The sequence below is a fragment of the Myotis lucifugus genome, unplaced genomic scaffold (genome assembly GCF_000147115.1).
Source record: "Myotis lucifugus unplaced genomic scaffold, Myoluc2.0 scaffold_332, whole genome shotgun sequence".
NCBI classification, from domain to species: Eukaryota; Metazoa; Chordata; class Mammalia; order Chiroptera; family Vespertilionidae; genus Myotis; species Myotis lucifugus.
In genome coordinates, this window is record NW_005871380.1 from 223,734 (window position 1) to 248,241 (window position 24,508).

Genomic DNA, 24,508 nt, shown 5'->3' on the forward strand with positions numbered 1-24,508 from the left:
CACTGGTGAGGATTTAAAAAAAAAAAAAAAAAAAGCTCACCCTATCTGGTTTGGCTCAGTGGATAGAAATTCCAGTCAAGATCACATACCTACCTTGCAGGCTCAAACCCCTGCCCTGGTCGGGCACGTGTGGGAGGCAACCAATCTATGTCTCTCACATCCAAATCTCAGTCTCTCCCCTCCCTTCCACTCTCTAAAAATCAATGGGAAAATATCCTTGGGTGAAGATGAACAACAAAAAAGCTCAAGTGCTTTTCATTTGGTGATATGTCAGAATAGATGGGCTGAGGCAGTGTAATTTAGCAACAGAACACTCCCAACTGTGTTTTGTTTTTTGAGTCACAAATAGGGAACTGGCGCACTGAGTATGTCTTCCTGAGGGCCCTTCTACCCCCTAGGACTGATCAGGACAGGAACTGCTGAATCCCTGAACACAGAATTCGCATTAGCGCCCTTTTGCCAACTAGCGGATGCCTTGGACCGGTTTGCAAAATCCGTAAGCAGCGGGTCAGAGGCCTTGGGGCAGCGGTTGCCGCCTAAGGAAAGTCTAGACTTTACCCTGTTCCCCCCACCCCGGCTGGTCCATCCCTCCACTGTCGGTCGGGTCGCTCCGGCTCCCGCCCAGGAAGAGGTTCCCGTGAGGAGGAGGAGGGGCATCTGGCCTGGCCGCTAGGGGCTCGGACCTACGTCCTGACCCCGCCCACCTCAGGGGCAGCCTGCCTTCTGCCGGCCTGTGGCCCAATGCCGACACCCGACGCCGTCAGCGGCACCTGCTCTCACCAATCGGCTGCGAGCACGGCCCTCCACACACCCTCGCGTCTTGGAGCGGGGGCGGGGCCACGCGCCGCGATAGGGTGTGGCGGCATGACTGGCATCGGCGTCGTCCTTTAAGCGCGGGCGGGTGAACCTCTGGCTGCGCGTTGCCGGGCGGGAACCGCGGCGCGGCAGACGACCAGGCACGGAGCAGCGGGCGACATGTTCCACGTTCCGGAGAGCGAGGGCGGCCGAGCCAGTTCCAGGTGCGGCGCGGGCGCGGGTGTGGGTGAGGGCGAGGTCGGGGGAGCGGTGCGGCCGGCGGGGGAAGGCCTGCGGGTGATCTCACAAAACCACGGCCTCCGCTTCCGCGTCGGAGAGATGGGCGCGCACGCGGCTGTGCTCCGGGGTCCGCCAGCGTCCGGGCTGAGGGCCGGAGGTGCGCCTTTGCACATTTTTTGTCTATAGCGCACCGAAAAGATACCGGCAGATGGTCTGCTGCTTCGGGGGGCAGTTCCGTGCGCCCGGACCAGGCGGGTGTGTGCCGGGCTGCGGGGCACCCTGCCGGTGCCTGGTGGCTGGTGGGCGGGCCTCGGGAAGGTCACCCTCCTGAAATCCTCCCCAAATAGCGCAGACCTGTGGGACCAGCTGGAGCCCACTCCTAACCCCGCAGCCCGGTAGCCGGGCGTACCCGTCCTTAATCCCGCAGCCGGGGAGCCAGGTGGAGCCCTCCCCTAATCCCGCAGCTCCGGGAGGTAGGCCCGCTACTGCCCTCCCTACTTTGTTGGTGAACCAAGCAGGACTACACGTAATAGAAACGGAGATTCCCATTGCAGGTCTCGGCTGGGCGGCCACGTTCAGGAATACACCGCAGCACGCGTTCTTTTTTAGAGATTTTTTTTAATTGATTTTTTAGAGAATTAGGGAGAGAGAGAGAGGAACATCCATGTGAGAGCGGAGTACTCCCCTCTACCCGGGATCAAGCCAGGAACCTGGGCCTGGACCCTGACCTTTGCATTGGACCTCGCCCAACCGAACCGCAGTGGCCAGGGCAGCACGCTTTCTTCTCAAGTTTAAAGTGCTCTGTGTATTGTGAGTCAGATGAGTTAGAGTTGTCAGAGCTGGCGAGGTGTGTCATGCCACCGGGGAGCCAGCTTGCACTGGGGAGTTTTGGGTCTTCAGGTGCCCAAGAGTTTTCTTTATTGTGAGCTCTTCAGTGGCCCAGCCTTCCCATCAGAGTAGAAGAGAATGTGTGTGTGAGCACCGTTAAGATAAATACCGTATAGACTAGATACTAAATAAAAGACTGTAAACTCGGGGGAGTTAGGTCAGTATTCAGTACACCTAACGAAATAAGTAGTCATTAATCCATGGCACAATGACTACTAGTCACTTGCATCTAATTCTGTACGGATAGGGGGCCAGAAGTTTCCCCTGGAGTGCGCAGGATGGATGAATCAAGTTTCTGCTGCCTGGTAACTGTTGTTCTGCCCCACCCACACCAGCTTCTTCCCAGCACTTTTCCAGTTGTGTTCATTAAGTACATTCCCTCTTGTTTACACTGCCTGGCACTGGATGCCCAGGAAATGTTGGTTAAGGAGAGAACGCCATGAGTCACTGAGAGAAGGCTGACTTCGTTCACTGCAGAGCTGACGCTCTAAGGTAGTACTCCACACTTCTTTGGGGGCCTCATTTTTGGAGAGGACTTTATGAAAAAAAGAGAAAAGTCTTCCTTTCAGGACATTGAAGAAGGAAAAGGAGTCGTAATTGGATGATTACATGTAATTGGAAGCTCTGCTTGGGATCCGTCAGAAGCTTTGCATTTGACCCCCAGGAATAGATTAACTGGGGCGTTGTAGGATTCACACTTTAATTGGCTCTGCCGGGTGGGAACCCAGTGGTGGTGTCGGATCGAGCACCCAGCCAGGTTTTCTTCTCTCAGACCTGTATCTCTGTATTCTTTATGAGGGATGATTTTGTGTTAAAGGGATTTTGAACTATGAAAGCATTTTACTTTAGCCATTATTCATCTAAGGTCTTTCCTTTATGCTATAAGGTGTATATTTGTAAGGAATTTAATCCAAGTCTGTTTCACTGATTTCTCCAACCCTGACCAATCCCCTAAAGCTTTCCTGACACAGGACAAGATCTTGGAAGGTCTCTGCTCATGCTATACATAGTCCCTGAGCTGTGTGTTTGCTCTTCTTGTCACATGTCCCTTAGTTCCTCTTGTATTTTGAGTATCTTTGTTGAAATATATTGAACGGATATTACAAAATGAAGAAGTAACCGGAAGGAAGCCCCGCCATGTGATTTCATCCCCAAAATGTCTTTGCGCACTAGTATTCCCACCCCCTCCCCAAAACTAGTGTCATAGTGATAACAGTGCAACTGATTGAGCCCTTGTGGGTTCTGTTCTTACTGAAATGTCTATTTTACTCTTGGCCCCATTTCTTTGAGACCCTGTTGGGGCAGCCTGGGCCGTGTGTGTATGACTGCCCCAGTATGGCTGTGAACCGTGCCTTTGTGATGGAGATAAAAAAAAAGCTGCCTCTTCTCAGGGAGCTTGGCTGATACGCACAGGAATCTCTGCGGTAGTATTATTGGCACCGTTAGCCTTTTCTTCACTTGTTTTCAAAGTAAAATAAAATTCACAAAGGTACAGAGAGTAATAGAATAATCACAAAGGTACAGAGAGTAATAGAATAAACACTATATTTCCACCACCCCCATTAACATTTCATCATTTCAAATAGAGCTATGGTTTGTCTCCTGTGCCCCAAAGGCTCTTTCCTCACAGATCGCAGACTCGGTTTGGGCCTCTCCACGGATGCCTTTGGAGTTCCGCTAGCATTCAGCGCTTCTATGGCATCGCTCACAGAACACTGGAACCACCTATCAGAGCTCTATTTTCCCAGCACACCTGAAGTTTCTCTAGGCCAAGGACTTGCCCTCATTCATCTTTCTATCCGCAGTGTCTGGCACAGGCTTGCCAGCGATAGGTGCTCAGGGGACATGAGTTGAACTGAATGAAGCAAGGGTGAGAGGCTGCGGAGACTTGGGAGACCCAAGAATGTAGAATGTGAGAGTCAAGAAAGCGTCCTGAGAGCTTTGAATCAAGATGAGTCTATCCAGAATCTGGTCTGACAATTTTCTGGGACCTTTAGGGTTTGAAAGAAGAGCCATGTTTCAAATAAGTTAGTAAAATGAGAATTTTAACTGATGCCAGCATGAGACGGTGTTAAATTCAAATCCGTTCTGAAGATTACAGGTCTCTATTCCCTTTTTCAAAGAGATGGCTGTGAAGACCCAAGCAGGTTGCACCTGCTGTAGCTAGCCAAGAAAAATATGAAGAATATCATTGTGATCTGGGCTCTCTGACTTATAAATACATACAGGCGTCAGATGGCCTCGCCGTGTCCACCAATAAAGTGCATCATCAGTCCTATTAAGTCTTTTAAGTCTAGTTATTGGTTAGTTTAAAAAAAAATTCCCCTGAAATTGAAGTAATTGTTTTCCTTCATTAAATCCTTAAGGAAACACTCACTGCTGACCAGGCACCCACCTTTGCCATCCTCTCAAGCAGACAGGGACTAGACACCACATGGAAGGCCTGCCAGTTGCACTCTTGGCTTCTGTGGTGGAGAGCTGGCCTGCTGGTCTCCCCAGGCCGGGCTGGCATGCCTGCCCTGTAGAGCAGACGAGTGCTTTCTGCAGTCCTACTTTACAGCCATGGAATCTCAGAGCTGTTCACTTTAAGTTGCAGTGAATGATTAGCTCCCATTCTAGCTCTTTTGAGGAAACATTTAAATATCCTATTTTTGTGAACTAAATCTGTGACCGCGTTTATATAGCTTTCCAGTGAGGACTCACCTCGAATCCGAGCATTCATGTGGTGTTGAGCTCTGTGATTTCATCTATTTCTAAATGCTGTTGTTGCTTACGACTAGCGAAAGAGCCTGGACCACTCGCAAGTTTAAAACTCAATTTCAGTAGGCCCCTTTCTCCTTTGAAATGCATTTTAAAAAATCTTTCTAGGTGTTCTAAAAAGATGCTATGAATTCACTGTATTGCTGCTTTGTGAAAATAGACAAACTCGGGGTAGAGCTTTGTGAAAATTTAATTCTTCAGTTATTGCAACAGTGACTCAAGGTCCTGATCTTCCTCTTCTGAAATGTTCACTTTAAAACCTCCCAAGATGGGGTAAGTGATCAACCAAAGGACTTAAGCATAACGAATGGACACAGACACTAGGGGGGTGAGGGCATGTGCCGGGGGGGTGGGGAGGGAGGCCGGAAGGAGGTCAATGGGGGAAAAGGAGACATATGCACTACTGTTTGTAATACTTTTAACAACAACAACAACAAAATCCTCCCAAGAGGGACACTTCAGGTAGATACTGCTATTGTTGGCTGAACAGTGGGAATGCCACTATTCTTTGTAGGTGTTCAATTAAAATCAACCCTCATGTACACTATTCCTCTCGAAAGCACGCCTGCAGCTTTCTTTTCTCTCAGGTGCGCATCTCCTAAACTCTAAGGGACCCCAGGAGAGCAATGGGCAGCAGCAGCTCATCCCAGGCTCACCCCCTGAACCTGTCTCCAAGGCCCCTTTTCTCCGAGTTTCCAATGAGCCAAAGCAGCCTGCCTAGTCTCTCTTCTGTTGTTTCTTCTGTCCTAAGCCCTTCCTTGTTTGACTGTCCCCAGCTTTAATTAAATAGACTAAAAAAAATAATAAAAAATCAACCAGCCCGGCTGGCGTGGCTCAGTGGCTGAGTGTCAACCTATGAACCAGGAGGTCACAGTTCCATTCCCAGTCGAGGGCACACACCCAGGTTGTGGGCTCAATTCTAGTGTGGGGCATGCGACAGGCAGCCTATCAATGATTCATTGACATTTCTCTCTCCCTCTCCCTCTCTGAAATAAAATGTCTTTAATTAAAACTAATCAACCATAGGTGTTTTATTTTATTTTTAATATATTTTTATTGATTTCAGAGAGAAAGGGAGAGGGAGAAAGAGATAGAAACATCAGTGATGAGAGAGAATCATTGATTGGCAACCTCCTACACTCCTCCTACTGGGGATCAAGCCCACAACCCAGGCATGTGCCCTTGGCTGGAATCAAACCTGGGCCTGGGACCCTTCAATCCGCAGGCCGTTGCTCTATCCACTGAGCCAAACCAACTAGGGCAACCATAGATGTTTTAGAGATGACATGGTACATATGTGATGATCTGAAATGAACAGTGGTGCTTGCAGGTAGGTGCGTTCTCTGATTTCCAATGTTCAATATTTCACTGGTTATACTGGACTGGAGGACCAGAGATGACTATCTTGGTGTAGATTCTCAGGACTCACCTGGATTAATGTTGGTGGCACTCCCCATGGTCTGACACTTGCCAGTAAAAGTGTGAGCCACATAAGGAATTTTAAATGTTCTAGTAGCCACATTTTTAAAAGTTAATCAGGCCGTAACCGGTTTGGCTCAGTGGATAGAGCGTCGCCCTGTGGACTGAAAGGTCCCAGGTTCGATTCTGGTCAAGGGCATGTACCTTGGTTGCAGGCACATCCCTAGTGGGGGGTGCGCAGGAGGCGGCTGATCGATGTTTCTCTCTCATCGATGTTTCTAACTCTCTATCCCTCTCCCTTCCTCTCTGTAAAAAAATCAATAAAATATATTTTTAAAAAAAATAAAAGTGAATCAGAAAAAATTAATTTTAATAGACATAATTCAACCTAATATGTACAAAACACTGTTTCAACCTGTGATCTATATAAACAACAAGATTAAAGAGATATTTGGCCTTTTTGTCTTCGAAATCTGGTGTGTAGTCTACAGTTACAGTACACTTAAGTCCTTACTTCCACATCCAAGTGCTCACTAGCCACAGTGGCCAGTGGCTGCCCTTCTGAAGACCACCTCTGTGGGTCAGACTTGATCTGTGGTTAAATGGTGAGCTTCCCCCTCATTTTTTCTTGGAGGGCTTTAAGGCATTAGGGCATAGTCTGAGCTCCAGCCTCCCTGGGCTTGGGTCCTGGCTCTGCCGCTCCTTGTGTGACCTATCTTGTGATTTCTCTTCATCTCAGATGCATGGTCTGTGAAAACAATGCCTGCCTTAGAGGGCTGTGTGTAAGGTCTTTGGAACAATAGTTGGCATATAGTAAGCTACAGTCTTAAACACCACTGAATGTATTTACTGTATGCTAATTAAAATTTGTATTAAATTCTACTGAATGTGGCTCAATTTGCCTGTTTTAGAGAAACTTATAAGAGGTCCCAGGAATAATTTAAAAAACATACACGTTTCAAGTGGGTTTTTGGCATACCCAAGACATACAGAGAAAACTTTTAAGGAAACCTTAAGAGCAGTAGAGGAAGTTTGCCATAAGGCCATCTGTAAACTAGTCATGCCAGTTTGGAGTAGTTGCGGTGTGTAATTTTTTCATAGATGTTAATTATGGACATTGAAGTCCAGGTCGGCCTCCATCTCTCATGCTTGCTCTGTCTTGCAGGGGCATGCATCCCCCCGGAGGAGCATCGAGTGATCTTTTCGGAAGTCCAGAAGAGGTTGTTCCTTCAAGTCGACCCAACAGGATGGCATCGAATATTTTTGGACCAACTGAAGAACCTCAGAACATGCCTAAGAGGACCAACCCCCCAGGTATAGGCTTTTGTGACTCATTGGTCCTTTGGCCTCTACTTGTCCTTATGAAGCTGCTCTTTTGATAAAATTTTCTTTTTCTTTAATCCTTTCACATATCTTCTGGTATAGGTTACCCATTGCCATCAGAGTTCTAGAATGTGAGAAAGGGTTGCTCTGTCATTCTTGAATTCTCCCTCTGTAGCAACAGACATTGGCTGGGTGTAGGCACTGAGAATGCAAAGGCTGATGGTGGAATACTGGCTCCGGCCAGGGAGTCTCTCCCAGTTGTACCATGGACTCCTTGAGATTCCTGAAATTGTGTATAGGTTACACATGTAAACGTTTTTCTTGCCCTGGCCAGTGTGGCTCAGTTGGTTGAGTGTTGTCCCATGCACCTAGAGGTCGCCAGTTCGATTCCCTGTCAGGGCACATGCCTGGGTTGCGGACTCAATCCCCAGTAGTGGGTGTGTAGGAAGCAACCGATCAATGTTTTTCTCTCGCTCTCTTTTTTAAAAAAAATCAAAAAAATTTTTTAAACAATTTTCATAGGTTTTTTTTGTTTGTTTGTGTGTCTTTTTAATCCTCAACCGAGGGTATTTTTTTCCATTGATTTTTAGAGAGAGAGTGGAAGAGAGGGAGGAGGAGGGGAGAAGGAGAGAGGGAGAGAAAAAGAAATATTGATGTGAGAGACACATTGACTGGTTGTCTCCTGTATGCGCCCTGAATGGGGCTGAGGATCAATCCTGCAACCAAGGTACGTGCCCTTGACTGGGAATTGAACCTGAGACCCTCTGGTCTGTGGGCTGACACTCTAACCACTGAGCAGAACTGGCTAGGGCTGTTTTTTAAAAAAAATATATTTTATTGATTTTTTACAGAGAGGAAAGGAGAGGGATAGAGAGTTAGAAACATCGATGAGAGAGAAACATTTTTTTACAGAGAGGAAGGGAGAGGGATAGAGAGTTAGAAACATCGATCAGCTGCCTCCTGCACACCCCCTACCGGGGATGTGCCCGCAACCAAGGTACATGCCCTTGACCGGAATCGAACCTGGGACCCTTCAGTCCCCAGGCCGATGCTCTATCCACTGAGCCAAACCAGCCAGGGCCTGTTTGTTTTTTAATCCTCACCCAAAGATATGTTTTTATTGATTTTTAGATTGGGAGAGAGAAATATTGATGTGAGAGAGAAACATTGATCAATTGCCTCCCATTCGCACCCCGACTGGGGTCGAACCTGCAACCTTTTGGTGCACAGAACAACCAAGTGAGCCACCAGGCCAGGGTAGGGCAGGAAGGAAGGGTATTTTTTAGTCAGCTTGTTGGTGGGATTAAAACTCTAAAAAAGGATGACTTGGTCTAGCACACGTCTCTTAGTTCTTACCCACATTCTGGTGGGTATAGTGGGAGAGCATCTTAGAACAATGTTTTCCTTGGCTAGTAGATTGTCCAGTTGATTGATCATACAGTGCTAGTTACCTAAGGAGCTCTCCCCTGTCTGTATCCATGAGGAAAAGGAAGGTTCATTCCATCTTTAAAGATTTGTGAGGCTAGACATAGGAATCAGTATTTCAGACAAATAATAAAATCAAGCAGAACCAGAGCTAGAGCTGCTTGCCACTCCACCTCAGTTCTAGGTGTGTGTGTATTCGACTGGTGCACATACTTCTTGACCAAACCCAAAGAAACAAAAGCAGTAGATTCAAAAGCTAGTGTTTTGTTTGATTTGCTGGGGGACAGGGAAGTGTAGATATGGTTATAGTAGAGAAGTGGGGAGTTTTACTGAGTAGCGTTCTCACTATCCAGTTTATGGGTGTAGGGCCAGGAGGGGTCAGCCCTGCACATCCTTTGTACCAGTAACAGCATAACAATGGGTCATGTGGCCGATTGAATCAAATCTCAGGCACCTGAAGGTGGACAAGCCAGCTCCCTTGGCTTTGACTCAGCAGAGTGCATATCGAGCTGTCCCTGGGGTGTCAGGTTCCCTGGAAAGTGTTGCAACTTGGGGACAGTGCTACTCGGAATCTGAGAGCTGGTAGCATCTATACGATCCAGTGGTGGTTATGTGTTTGCTTTGTCTTTGTGATGGTTGTGTCTTACGAACTTTTCTGGTATGATCCCCCAGCTCTCGTGCCCAGTGGCCACCCTGGGCCCTTCTTGACTTCAGAGAGAGAGAGCCTCTGTCGTTCATGATTACAAGGTGTATGAACAACCAGCATGATTCCTTTTGCTGAGTTCCTCCTTCATGTGGTCCTATTGTTTGAGGTTTGTTTTCTGTCCTGCCAAGTGCTCTTTAAAATTATCTGTGATGAGCACAGCCAGTGTGGCTCAGTTGGTTGAGCATCATCCCATGCATCAAAAGGTCACCAGTTCAGCATCATCCCATATGCCCAGGTTGGGGGGCTTGATTCCCAGTCAGGGCACATGCCCAGGTTGGGGGGCTTGATCCCCAGTAGGGGGCTTGCAGGGGGTAGCTGATCGATATCTCTCTCTCCTCGATGTTTCTATCCCTCTCCCTCTCCCTGAAATGGGTTTTTGTTTTTTTTTTAATATTTTTTTATTGATATCAGAGAGGAAGGGAGAGGGAGAGGGAGAGATAAACATCAGTGATGAGAGAGAATCATTGATTGGCTGCCTCCTGCACACACCCCACACTGGGGATCAAGCCCGCAACCCAGACATGTGCCCTGACCAGGGATCGAACCGTGACCTCCTGGTTCATGGGTCGACACTCAACCATTGAGCCATACTGGCTGTACTGAAATCAGTTTTAAAAAAAAAATTAAATGTGATGAATTCTCAAGGGAAGCTGGAAATGGAAAACTGCTAGTTGTATCCACAACCCCAGACCTAAACTCCTGCCTTTGTTTCTTATTTAGTCTTGCAGACTTAGCCAGCACAGCCCGTCAGTGAGAGGGCCTGATTGAGAAAAGTGTGAAGGGCAGAGTGTGTGACTTAGTACGTGAGTCACTGAAAATTTACCAAGGATTGTCATACCCAGTGTTTCATTTACTCCTCATTCATGTGCTTTGCTACTGGCCTTGTTTAGATCTTCTACAAATTGTTTTTCCTGGTGGTCTAACAGTGATTGATATGTGCGGATTTAATATCTGCCTGGGAGTATGCTAAATGCTTTGCATGTATTTATTTAATTCTCTCTACAAACCTAGGAGGTAGGTGGTATTACCCCCTCGACATGGAGAAAACTGAGGCTCAGGGCGGTTCACAGGTGTGTTAAGCCCCACAACTCACTGGTAGCAGAACTAGCTTTTGCATATGGGTTTTTCTGACTCCAGAGCTCCAACCTTACCTCCTGAGTGTATCTACTGGGATAACTTACTCAAAATAGAATTGTTGAGTGATTTAAAATACTGATAGATACTTCCAACTAGTCTTTAATGGGTGGCCCAGTGTTCACCATGACACATGTGATGTTGCTCCTCACACTCTACCATCATATATCTTGCATTTATTTTTCTTCAGTTATGGATGGATTAAGCACCTTTTCTGTCTAGAAAGCTGAATTCATCTTTCAGGTAAAATATTGAGTAATAGACAGGACTAATTGAAGTTCAAAAACAGAACTATAGGGTTGGACATATACACAGTAAAACTATAATAAATAAGTTTGTAGTTTCTAGAAAATTGAGGCATGGAGTGACGTGGAAGGAATACTCAGGTTTCTGTGAGCTGGTGGCATCTATACAATCTGTTGGTGGATATGTGGGTGTTTGCTTTGTCTTTATTTGTGATAGTTGTATCTTATGAACTTTTCTGTTATGTTTAACAATTTAGAAAATGTTTTTAAATGAGCGTGGCTCTAGCCAAAACCTTCATATTGAGTTACTTTTATCTAACTTTTTTTAAAAGCTGAATATTCATTTTAAAAACTAGAGGCCTGGTGCACGAATTTGTGCATGGGTGGGGCCGGTCGGGGAAAGGGGCTGCGGGCGGTTGGCCAGCTGGCCCCACCCCCTGGACGAACTCCCAGTCAAGGGGACAATTTGCATATTAGCCTTTTATTATATAGGATAGGATAATTTACTTCAGCATAACCAGAAACAATGCAATAAGGGAATGACCTCAAGCATTACTTTTTCTTCACTTTGTGGCCTAGATGTTTTTGCTAACAACACACTGTTAATAACAGCCTGGCAGCATTACTGAGGGCTTACCCACTTCATGTATGTTACCTCAGGCATTTCACCGACCGCCCCAGGAAGGTATTATTATTATTTATACCTTGTTAGAGTTGAGAAAATGGGGACAAAAGAAGGTTGAGGTCACTTGTCCCGGCTCATGAGTAAGTGACTGAACAGGGTCTCCATCCAGCAGTCTGGCCACAGCTCAGCTGTCCTTAACACCATGCAGGGCTGGTTTCCCATCCCCAGAGTTCCCAGCTTGGTGTGTGTGGCTCCTTGGGAGGTCCATAGTCAAGGTTCAGGTTTGTAATCACCCTGATGTTATATGAACGTGCGTGTGCACATTTTCCTGCAGAGCAGTCCCACATGTTCTGTGTCCTCCCAACCAGCACAGGCAGGGAACTGCAGTCCAGTCGCTCCTTTCTGTGCACTCTGATTCTACGTGTCCCCTAGAGAGCAGTCACCAACCTTTTGGGCTGCCCTAGAGGACTGGCATCCTGGAAGGCCACGCTGCTTTATTTATTATTTATTTATTTTTTTATTTCAGAGAGGAAGAAGAGAGATAGAAACATCAATGATGAGAGAGAATCACTGATCAGCTGCCTCTGCATTCCCCCTGCTGGGGTTGAGCCCACAACACGGGCATATGCCCTGACCGCAATCAAACTGGTGACCTCCTGGTTCATAAGTTGACGCTCACCCTCTGAGCCACACCAGTTGGGCATCCACTCCAACAGCAGGGGTCGGAAGACTATGGAGAGAACAAGCCCCAGAGGAGCCTCCTGCTCTCTGAGCTCACTCGGGACTCGTCATTCATACTGTTTTTAGCATTCATGGCCTTCTATTGCAGCAGTGTGGGTTATTATAGCCAAGAAACGACTGTAATCACTTTTCCTTATTCAGATATGAGCAAAAAAGAATACTCCCCCTTTTTTTTACATTAAGACATTGTGTGCCAGGTAGATTGTTTTACACCATTTTTCACTGAACAGTATGTCCAATACAGAGAAAATACAGCCAACATTTATTGAGCATTTATGTCCCAGGCATTGTTCGAAGCATCTGACATATGAGCTACAGTAAGTCATTGAATCCTCTCAGTGCTGTGAAGAAGATCCTTTTATTATCCCCATTCTACAGATGAGGAATTTGGGGCACAAAAAGGCCAAGTAACTTCTGTACAGTCGTATAGCTATTTAATGGAATGCATCTTCTTCCTCCTATAAGATAAATTGTTGGTGCACCGGGGCCATGATGATAATGGTCCCAGCGTTTAGCATAGCACTCTGGAAAGGAAGTGCGTGTGTGGTGTTTGCCCAGTGAATAAATGATATATTGGTATTGTATAGTAGCCATCTTTCTACTTAATGTGGGGCATTTAAACATTTACTTTTCATGGCCAGGCCTTAGTCATCAGCTTATACGAAGTTACATCTTAGATGCATGTCTTCATTATGTCTTATCAGATGACTTAGAGTTGGCAGCAAAGATGTTAAATGTCTGTGTTTTGCTGACATATCTACTTGTCACTGGAAATTCCAGCCAGAATGAGGTCAGAAAATTACTACTAAATGTTATTTTCCAGATTACAGCTTTGCCTGTAACAGGACATGTTATTAAATTCATTCCTTTCTGTCTGACCTAAAAACTTAGAAACTGTTTGCTTTTAATTTACTAAAGAACATTTCATGGGTTTAATGAAGAAGATTCTTTAACAAAAAAGCATGAAAAGTTCAGGGGTAAAGAAATTGGGGGCGGGAGGGGATGCTGCTTTATGCCCTCTCACCATCTTGCCTCCCAGTTCAGTCAGTTCCGAAATGAAGGCCCTGGCAGGCACCTGGGAAAGGGGTTAGGTCTTTAGGCACTCACTATCCCCGCCTTGTTGGCCTGAACTCAGGACGGGACTAGGGTGTTGCTATGAGAGGAGCTCTCTGAAGTGATGAATGTGAAAGGCAGGAGCAGGGAGGTGTTCTGGATTGCTCACTGCTCTGTGTTGTCTCTGCAGGGGGAAAAGGAAGTGGTATCTTTGAAGAATCCATGCCTGTGCACACTCGACAGCGTCTGAACCCACCTGGTGGGAAGACCAGTGACATTTTTGGGTCCCCAGTGACGGCTACTTTACCCTTGGCACATCCCAACAAACCCAAGGTATGGACTACATTCAGATAGCAGGCATAGACGAAAGAACAGCAAACATTGAGCCAGGCTCTTTTTCTCAAAGGCCCTGAGGCAGCTTGGGCATGTTATTAGGAATAGACAGGAAGGGTGACGTTGGTTTTCCTGGGTGCAGTCATTAGTAATTGAGTTTTGAAACTCCCCTGAGTCATTGGAGAAACAGATTTCATCCTCGTGATGACGGAGCCCTGGGGGAAGCTGGTCTTAGTGTGTTGATAGCAGCGACTGCCCACTGCAAATAGGCGGCTGCTCTTCTCTGCACAACACTGAGGGGTGGCAAGAATAGTTACAGAATTGTTCATACAAAAGAGGAGCTTATGTTTCACAAAAATTTCACAATTTTTAATGGTCGTTGATAAGTACAACTGCATTGGACTAAAATTCACCAAGTATTTAGAATTCATGGGTTCCCTACTTACACTTTTTAAAAAATTTTTTTTTTTCTGGTCAGTCCTTACCCGAGGATACTTCTCCATTGATTTTTAGAGAGAGTGGGAGAGAAAAAGAGAGAAACATTGATGGGAGAGAGACACATCAATTGGTTGCCTCCTGCACGTGCCCCGACCAGGGCTGGAGATCAAACTTGCAACCAAGGTACATGCCCTTGACCAGACTCAAACCCAGGATCCTTCAGTCTGAGGGCTAACACTCTATCCACTGAGTCAAACTGGATAGGGCTACTTTTTAAAATCTTATTTATCACCTTTGGAGAATGCCAGAGGATCAACTCAATATCATGAAAACTGCTAAAAGACAGAGTCAAACATTTGTTTGTTTTAAATATGTTTTTACTGACTTTAGAGAGAGGAGAAGGGAGAGAGAGAGAAACAAAACATTTAATCGGCTGCCTCCTGCATACCCACTACTGGGGATTGAGCCCATAATCCGGGCATGTGCTCTGACCAGGAATTGAACCAGTTACCTCTCAGCACGGGATATGCTCAATCAACTTAGCCACACCGACCAAGACAGAATCAAGCATTTAGACAGCATTTTCTGCATGAATTGTACTTCAGGATAACGGTTTTTAAGGCAAATTTGCCTTTTATAAAAGTACTCTAGCCTGTAAGTGAAGAAGGAATATCAGAATTCAAATATCACCATTCTGCAGAGTTGTAATGAAATTGTGGATCTAGGCAATGATCATCAGTGGTTCTTAACATCACAAAATGAGAGACAAACCAAAAATTATAGGACTCATAATAGACCACCTTTGATTATCAAAAAAAACAGGACCGAATGAGATGAAACCTCAGATTAGTTGATACCACAGGGATTCAGAGTTCTTGAAAATATGGGAAATTAACAGCAGAGTGGAGGGATATTCTAATTTTTTTAAAAAAGACTTAACACAATCCCTATCAAAATCCCAACAATGCTTTTTTTAAAAAATAGGCCCATTTTAAAATTCATATGGAATTTCAAGGGACCCGAAAGAGTCGAACAACCTCAAAAATGAAGAACGAAGTTGGAGGCTTACTCCTCGCAATTTCAAATTTACTATAGTAATCAAAATTGTGTGACACTGACATAAAGATAGACAAACCAGTGGAATAAAATTGAGAACTAAGAAATAAATTCTCACATTTATGGTTCATTGGTAATGTCCACAGGGTGCCACGATCATTCAGTGGAGAATAGAACAGTCACTTCAACAGATGTTGCTGGGGAAATTGGATATGCACATGCAAAAAATGAAGGTGGACCCTTACCTTACACCATATACACTTACCTTACACCATATACGAACATTAACTAAAAGTGGATCAAAGACCTACATTTAAGGGCTAAAACTACAAAATTCTGAGAAGAAAATTTAGGGACAAATCTTTTTGATCTTACTAGATTTGATAGTGGCTTAAATATGACACCAAAAATAAAGGCAACAAAATTTCAAATAAATAAATAGGACTTCATTAAAATTTTAAAACTTTCGGCCCTGGCCGGGTACCTGGTTAGAACGTCGTCCTGCTATGCCAAGGTTGTGGGTTCCATCCCCAGTCAGGGCACATACAAGAATCAACAATGAATGCATAAATAAGTAGAACAACCAGTCGATTTCCCTCTCCTGTCCTTTCCCTTCCTCCCTTTCCTTCCCCCTTCTCTCTCTCAAAATCAATAAAAAATTTTAAAGATACCATCAATATAGCATTAATTACAGTAGCCAAGATATGGAAGCAACCTAAGTGTCCATTGATAGATAAATGAATAAAGATGTACATATATACAATGGAATATTATTTAGCCATAAAAAAGAATGAAATATTGCCATTTACGGTAGTTTAGATAGAACTAGAAGGTATTATGCTTAGTGAAATAAGTCAAACAGAAAGATAAATACCATATGATTCACTTATATGTAAAATCTAAGAAACAAAGTAAATGAACAAACTCAGATGCAGAGTACGAATTGGTGGTTGCCAAATGGGAGGGGGGTTGGGGTGCTGGGTGAAAAAAGTGAGAGGGAAATTGCCAGTTATAAAAATAGTCACAGGCCTGGCTGGTGTGGTTCAGTAGTTGAGCATCAGCTTGTGAACCAGGAGGTCACTGCTAGATTCCCGGTCAGGGCACATGCCCAGATTGCCCACTTAATTCCCAGTGGGGGGCATGCAGAATGCATCCCATCAATGATTCTCATCATTGACATTTCTTTCTCTCTCTGTCTCTGTCTCCCCCTTCCTCTGAAATCAATAAAAATCTATTTAAAACAAAAATAGTCACGGGGCTATAAAGTACAGCATAGTGAAGAGTCAACAATATTATAATAACTATGGTGTCAGATGGGTAATAGGCTTATAGGGGTGATTATTTTGTAAGGTATATAAATGTCTAATCACTCTTTCATACACCTGAAATTAATATAATGTATGTCAACTGTAATTTAAAAATAATTTTTCTCACACAGATTGTCAAACTGCAGCGGGAAGGTCGGGGAGGGTTGGGGGGCAGGAGAGAGGGGGGTAAGAGACCAACCGAAGGACTTGTATGCATGCATATGAGCATAACCAATGGACATAAGACACTGGGGGGTAGGGGAAGCCGGGGAATTGTCAAGGGCGGGGAAAAAAAGGACACATATGTAATACCCTTTGTAATACTTTAAGCAATAAAAAAAAATAAAATAAAATAAAAATAAATAAATAAAAATAATTTTTAAAAAACCACTATCATGAGAATGAAAACACAACCCATAGAATATATGAAATCACATATCTGATGAAGGTTTGCTATCCAAATTATATAAACAACCCAATTCAAAATGGACAAAGGACTTGAATAGACATCTCTTCAGTCAGCACATGAAAAGATGTTCAGCATTCTTAGTCCTTAGGGAAAGGCACATGAAAATCACAAGGAGGTAGCACTTCACACCCACTAGGATGACTATTATAAAAACAAAACGAAAACAGAAAATAACAAATGTTGTTTGTTGGCAAGAATATGGAAAAATTGAAACCAACAGTGCTATTGAGAATGTAAAATGGTTCAGCCAATGTGGAAAACAGTTGGAGTTTCTGAAAAAGTTAAACATAGAATTTACCATGTGATCCAGCTATTCCACTCTTAGGTATATATTCCCAGAATTTGAAAACAGGAATTCAAATATTTGTACACCTATTTTAATAGCAGTACTTATAGTGATGCTATTAAACAATACAAGTGTCAACCAACAGGTGAATGGATAAATAGAATGTGTTATACATACATAATGGGATATTCAGCCATAAAAAGGACTGACATTTCTGATACATGCTACAACATGGATGAGCCTTGAAAACATCCTAATCTTCGAAAATTTGGGTATTAGATATTTAAGAATCAGTTATTTTTGCAATTGTGTGTTATGGGTGTTTGGTTGGTTTTTTGGACATTTTTAAGAGCCACATCTTGAATTATTTATGGGTAAATGAAATTTCTAGAATTTGCTTTAAAATAATTCCACAAGGGGGTGGAGAGATTGTAATTGGGAGACTGTGGCTGAGACCGGGATGGCAATGAGTTGATGTCTTACAGCTCTACGGCGGGTTATGAGGGGATTCACAGTGCTACTTTGTTTATGCTTTAAATTGTCCATAATAAAAACATTTTTAGAAGTTGAAAATGAACCCAAATCATCCATCCATGTCTTGATTTTCATCGTCCATCTGAATGGTCGTAAAAAGTTTCTGAATCACATATTGACCTGGGGTTTGCCTTGTTGCAGGACCATGTGCTCTTGTGTGAAGGAGAAGACCAAAAATTGGACCTTAAAGGTGAGTTTGTGTCCTGTCCCTTCCCCTGAGTGCTCTCACTCTGAAAGAGTTGCTGGTGCACCCAGAGAATGAGAGGTAATATTCCTGTGTCCCTTGCAAGCCAGCTGAGAAAAACAAGGTTGTGTTTATTGCTGAGGATTTAAGATTTAAAGAAGGCCAGGGAAATGGGCTCAGCTATTTCTGATGAAAGCTTTTCAACTGCTCATCACTGGTTTTTCTTCACATCTTGTCATTACTCATCAGCCTAGGCCTAAGACCCAAGGTGTGCTATTCTAGAAGCTGGTCTTTTGTAGGGAAGGGCAGGGATCCAAAGCCTCGTGACTGCGGGTAGCACCAGCAGAACTAATGCAGAAAAGAAGGGCATAAGAAGAGCAGGGACAGGAATGATGAGCAGGAAGAATGTGAGGCTTGCATGTGGTGGAGAGAGCTGGTGCTTCTGCAATCCATCACCCAGGGAGAGAGCTGCCCCCATGGTGAGGCTAGATGTCATCCTTGAGTCCCACTGTTGTTCTCAAAGCTGACAGCACTGATTGCTGCCTGTGGGTCACCATTTCCCTCAGTTGACGACCAAGATATGTGGGAATTCATTCATTCACTCAAAACATCCAGAGTAAGTGTCAGAAAACCTTGCCTCATCTTGCTAGACCCTCCAGTTAAGACTGGCTTCCTCTCTGTTCATGCTTACTTTGAGATAGTGTGCTTTTTATATTTGTGGTGGAGAAAAAGGGAAATGGAGTCCAACAAGCAATATAAAGAAGTATTGAGCTTATTTAGGAATGTATCGAGGATTATTTATAGTACTGAGCCCCACTTTATGCCCAGTTCAAGAATGGCCTCTGCTAATAATCAGTGAGTCTTCTTGGCACAGACGGAAGCCTTGCTCTGTTTTTCTCTCTTCCCATTACAGTATGCATTTCTTGCTAGCTGGTCTATATCACAGACTGTCCATGTGCACAGCTCACCAATCCAGGTGTTGGGGAGCCTCTAATGCAGTGGTTCCCAAACTTATTTGGCCTACCGCCCCCTTTCCAGAAAAAATATTACTCAGCGCCCCCTGGAAATTAATTTTTTTAAAATTTTAATAGCAGTTAAACAGAAAGATATATGTATTAATGTTTCTACCTTTTTCGTAAAATATAGTAAAGAAAGGTGTAAATTAGAAACATTGAAGTTTGAAATTATGAAACTATTTATTGAACTCAGAATAGAAAGGTAATACAAAAAAAGTTAAAACAAATGCACCTATGGCCATCACCACCCCCCTGGATCGCTGCAGCGCCCACCAGGGGGCGGTAGCGCCCACTTTGGGAATCACTGCTCTAATGGATGGTTTGTTGCTTTGTCCCACAGCTGCCATGAGCACCTTGCCCAGAGAAGAGCCAGGTGAGAAAGGTGGCCCAAAAGAAGCAGACTCTGCCCAGGAGCCCCAGCCCACACCCACAGCTGACAACCATGAGCCCAGGCTGGGCCCACGTCCTCGATCTCACAACAAAGTCCTGAATCCACCTGGAGGCAAATCCAGCATCTCCTTCTACTAGAGAAGCTATTGCTTCCCCTGTAGCCAGATAAGAAACTCGAGAGATAGGATTTCAAATATTATAGTTTCCTTTAGCCCAAAGGAACGGGGGTGGGAGAGGGTCTGTTGTGTATCTGAAGCCACTGCTCAGGCTCCCCTGCCACCACGAGAGCCACAGAGGACCTCACCTTCCAGACTGCCGAGAGACATATCTTAGTGGGGGGCTGTGACGCCGTGGTGAACAGTCCTACGTAATTTTGGAGGAACTTTCAGATGGGCTGGGTGGGGAGCTGGTGCAAGGCTACAGGGGCCCTGATGAAGTGAGATCTTCCAAGTCCTGGTTGCATCGGTGACCTGCCAGCCAATTGGGTATCTAGGAATCACTCCACACAGTAGCAGAGTTTAAAGCCTCAGAAAGAAAGCCAAAAACCACCTGTGCATTGGGCGTAAGCCGAAACACTAGTCTCCATTCTTGGGACTATTGCTGCTAACCCGAGACCTCCTTTGCACCCAGGCACAGAGTATTCTGCAGTCTTTTCTTGAAACATTTTGAGTGCTTTCCCTCGGCAGCTGTCAACAAAAACCAAAAAGTTTTCTCAGTCTTATGCTTTATGGAGAGATTTTGTATCTTGATCCTCTGGGGTGATCTATCTGCCTTTCACTCACAATGGACTGGACTCAGTCTCTTCACAGACTGGTTTTGCTTATGAATTGTTTTGGGGTTTTTTTTCTCTCATCCTTAAATTTCAGCCTTAGCTCTTCAACACTAATGTGGACAGTTCATTTATCTGCAAGGCCCACTGACTTCTGTAAGACTAAAACTCTATCCAGATACATAATTGGGTTATTTAAATCTTTCATGTGTCTTTATTCCTGTTGACATTGGGAAGAAGAGATGTTTGAGAACTTTGAGTTCTTTAATAATATCTAAAGAGCTATTCTTAAATACCAGCTTTACATAAGTGACCATTGACTCTGGTCTGTTTCTGACACCTCTCTAGAAAAAAGTCAGTTACTCAGGTACGCCGAAAGGAAGAAAAGTTTGCTTAGGCCACCCTTTATAAAGCTTTGCAGAACCTTTGGACCATAATTCAGTTTCCAGAAGAGACTTGGAGACCTTAGGCTAGGTGATTAGTTTGGCAAAAAAAGCCTTAACTGGCCATTTCTGTGATATTTACCAGCAAAGGTAACGACCTGGCAAGTTGTGTTGCTTTAATCTGTCAGACAGAAGTTTCTCCCATTGAGCCTCCTAAGAGTTACAGTCTGCATCACTCATGCTGGACCAGTAGTTAATAGAGGGGAGAGAGGGTTTGTGTGGTGGTTGCTGTTGGTGTGGGTGCCTGCAGAGCTAATGCCAGGTGCTGGAAATGTCTTCGTCGTTAAAACTGAGAAAAGAAACACGTGTGTTTAGTGATAGCTACCGTGGCTGAGACACTAAGTGCCTACAGGAGCTGCCTCCCAAACCCCACTTCACCCACCACAGTGAGGGGATCTGCAAGTGGCTTTGTCAACCAAAGAGTTTCCCTCTCAGTTATCCTGCTGACTCTGGAGCCAAGAAATAGGTATTTCATGTGACTTTATCAAGTACTTCCTGTCTGCATGTTTAAAATGGTAATTTTTAAGAAATTGTTTGGAATTCAGAGTATTTTTCCCCCATTAAGAAATGTCATAAATGGTGGTTAACTTTTAAGCCCAAACACACTAATTTGTTTAACTTATAATGAAATGTACTAATGGTAGAAATGAACTGCCATTTGTAACTACATTTCGCTTTTAATACACAAGAAAATAATTGGTGAATTCCAAATTGGGTTGCTGGCATTGTGCTGCTGGCCCTTGCGGCATCACCCCCACCCTCACTGTCAGCCACATGAGAGGAAGGACTCTAGTTCTATCCACTGGCAGAGATCCATGAACTCTTAGCATCCTGTTATCAACCTCTTAAGCTGCATTGAAAAATTACCAGTCTATTTTTATTAAGCCTTAAAACTTTTTATGTGCATTTGGTGCCAACTTTTTTCTAGAGCTGTATCAAAAACAACAAACCTGTACTCACATCACAATGTAATTTTGATAGGAACATTTTGTTATTTTTACAAGGCAGAATTGGGTGTAACAGTTGAAATAAACTTCGTAATCATGTATGCAGGGTCTTTGCCTGTTTGGTGTCTGTGTGTCTGGGGGGGTGCACATACTTTCCTTAACACCCATTCTCCAACATGCCTGACCGCTGCTCCTTTCCTTATAGCGTTTCATCAGTGAATGGGTTGCCTTTATTTTTTTTTCCATTTAGCCAGGGGATGCCCAAATTAATCTCTAAGGTTATGGATTTAGATTTTTTTCATTTGAAAACCAGATTAAGCTGTCCTTTTTTTAAATTTTATTTTGTTAGGTATCCAATTGTTTTACATATATATTTATTATTATTATTATTATTATTGATTTCAAAGAGGGAGAGAGATATAGAAACATCAATGATGAGAGAGAATCATTTGATTGGCTGCCTCCTACATGCCCCACATGGAATCGAGCCCACAACTCAGGCATGTGCCCTTGACTGGAATAGAACCCAGGTCCCTTCAGTCCTTAGGCTGACCCTCTATTCACTGAGCCAAACTGGCTTAGGGCCAAAGATTCAGCTTTGAGTAGAATGAGTGGGAATGTTCTAGAGTCCCAGTTTCTATAAAGATTCATTTTTTCTGCCACTTGTTTTCCTAACAAATGGAAGGTATTTGAACTTGCCTCTGAATTGGCTTTGAAACTGTCCAGTACAAGCCTTCTCATGAGTAGGTGAGGTGCTGAGCTGTTAGAGTTTGCCTGTAGATTCAAGCCCTGCAGAGAAGGCACAGATTGAACATCTTTCCTTCTTACATATTACCTATTATCAAATGTCCTACAAGCAAATTAGTGACCTCCTGGTTCATAAGTTGACGCTCACCCTCTGAGCCACACCAGTTGGGCATCCACTCTGCTTTAGAATCCACTCCAACAGCAGGGGTCAGAAGACTATGGAGAGAACAAACCCCAGAGGAGCCTCCTGCTCTCTGAGCTCACACAGGACTCGTCATTCATACTGTCATATCTTTGTGACTCAAACCTTACAAGAATACATGTACCTCCTTTGTTATCTAGTTCATTTCTTCTGAACTCATTATGTGTGTGTGAGTGTGTTTTGGTGGTTTTTAAAATGTTTTTATTGATTTGAGGAAGAGAGGAAGGGAGAGGAAAAGAGAAACATCAATTTGTTGCCTCCCATATGCACTCTGACCAGGGATCAAACTCGAAACCTGGGTATGTGCCCTGACCGGGAATTGAGCTGGCCACCTTTTGGTGCATGGGACAATGCTAAACCAATTGAGCCACAGTGGTCAGGGCTCAACTCATGTTCTTAATCCTTAGAATTCTTGGAGATCATGAATGAAGTACTAGTATTCCTGTTTTATGTTTGACTAAAAAGCTATCTAAAATTCAACTTGGGAAGAAATGAGAGGCACATTGCAGGGGTTTGGTTTGAGTGATTTTCAGCAGGCATTTGGGATATTTAAAAATTAAAGTAGAACTTGCCCTGTCTTGTTTGGCTCAGTAGATAAAGCGTCAGCCTGCAGACTGAGCCACACAGGCTGGGCTCCAGTTGCATTCTTCAGTAAGCATCAAGAGTTATATCAGCCTGGCCATCGTAGCTCAGTGGTTGAGCATCGACCTATGAACCAGGTCAGAGTTCCGATTCCCGGTCAGGGCACATGCCTGGGTGTGGGCTTGATCCCCATTGGGGGGACATGCAGGAGGCAGCCAATCTATGGTTCTCTCTCATCATTGATGTTTCTATCTCCCTCTCTCAAATCAATAAAAATATATTTTTTAAAATTATATCATCATGTTAAAACTTGATTTTGTTTTAACCAATTTCAAGTAACAAATCTAATTATATGTATACACTGAGTGGCCAGATTATTATGACCACCTGACGTTTGTAGGCAAATAGCCGTACACTGCATCGTATGGGATATGGAAGCCGAAGGCCTGTTCAAACACCTTTGCTGTCTGCAATTACCAAGATAAAACGTCTCCAATTTTTACAGGAACACAAGGATTGAACAGTCAAGCATTGAAAAAAAGTCATATGGTCCGATGAATCATGTTTGCAGTTGCATCATGCAGATGGCAGAGTGAGAATTTGGCAGAAACAGCATGAAAGCATGCACCCCTCATGCATGAGTTATGCCCCGACCTGCAGGGCACGCTTCGTGGGTACACCGCACCAAATCCTGCAAAGGAATGAGAGGATAGGAGACGCGAAGAAATGGAGGCAAGACAAAGTTCTGATCAAGCCTCAGTTTTATTCTTTACAGCGAGTGGTATTTATACTTTTTCTAGAGGATGGGCAAAGGAAGTCGTTAAGGATGTAACAGACTTTGGAATGTCGCAGCTTATCAGCGGAGATGTAGCTTGCTTTGTGCTTAGGGTGAGGGTATGTTATTTCTTAACTCCAGGCTAAATTGCAAGGTTAACTTTTAACTCCAGGCCAAATCGGGAGTTGGCTTGGAGGAGCCAGAAACCTCTTGTTGTAAGCTGGAGATGTATATGTGATTTATAATGGCTCCCAACAATTCCTCCCTTACCATTTAGTTAAGGGTGGGCATTAACCGACTGGGGGAGTAGTGACCTGGTTCCTCCCATGAGATCAGCAGATCTCACCTCTGGTGGCTCTTGGTATCTTTTGGGGAGGAGAGGCAGAGCCAACAATTATATATGTATGGATACCAACCTCTATGCAAACCAGGTGTGCTCACAGAGAAATCCAGAGGCGGTCGAGAAAATTTTGATTTTCTGTTTTGACCTTCCCTTGCAGTGCTTTGCCCTGCACCCAGACGGTGCCCATACCATACCTCTATATAGAGTGTAGGTAAGCATTCCTCTGGCTTTATGCTGTCCCCGTGGGGAGGGAGCTCTGGCAATCACAATCACATTCTCGGTCTATAGTAGTTAAACAGTGGTAGTGAACCTGAATGGGTTTGGCCAGGATGC

General features: G+C 44.2%; 1 protein-coding gene across 1 annotated transcript; it reads left to right on the forward strand.

The window, feature by feature from the left end:
* The first annotated feature begins 862 nt into the window (after positions 1-862).
* Positions 863-21,631, forward strand: JPT2 (Jupiter microtubule associated homolog 2). Its single transcript, XM_006100870.3, has 5 exons — positions 863-1,019; positions 7,268-7,416; positions 13,545-13,687; positions 17,919-17,967; positions 19,318-21,631. The coding sequence occupies exons 1-5, from the start codon at positions 976-978 to the stop codon at positions 19,503-19,505; spliced, it is 573 nt and encodes a 190-aa protein (XP_006100932.1). The 5' UTR covers positions 863-975; the 3' UTR covers positions 19,506-21,631.
* Positions 21,632-24,508: the final 2,877 nt, after the last annotated feature.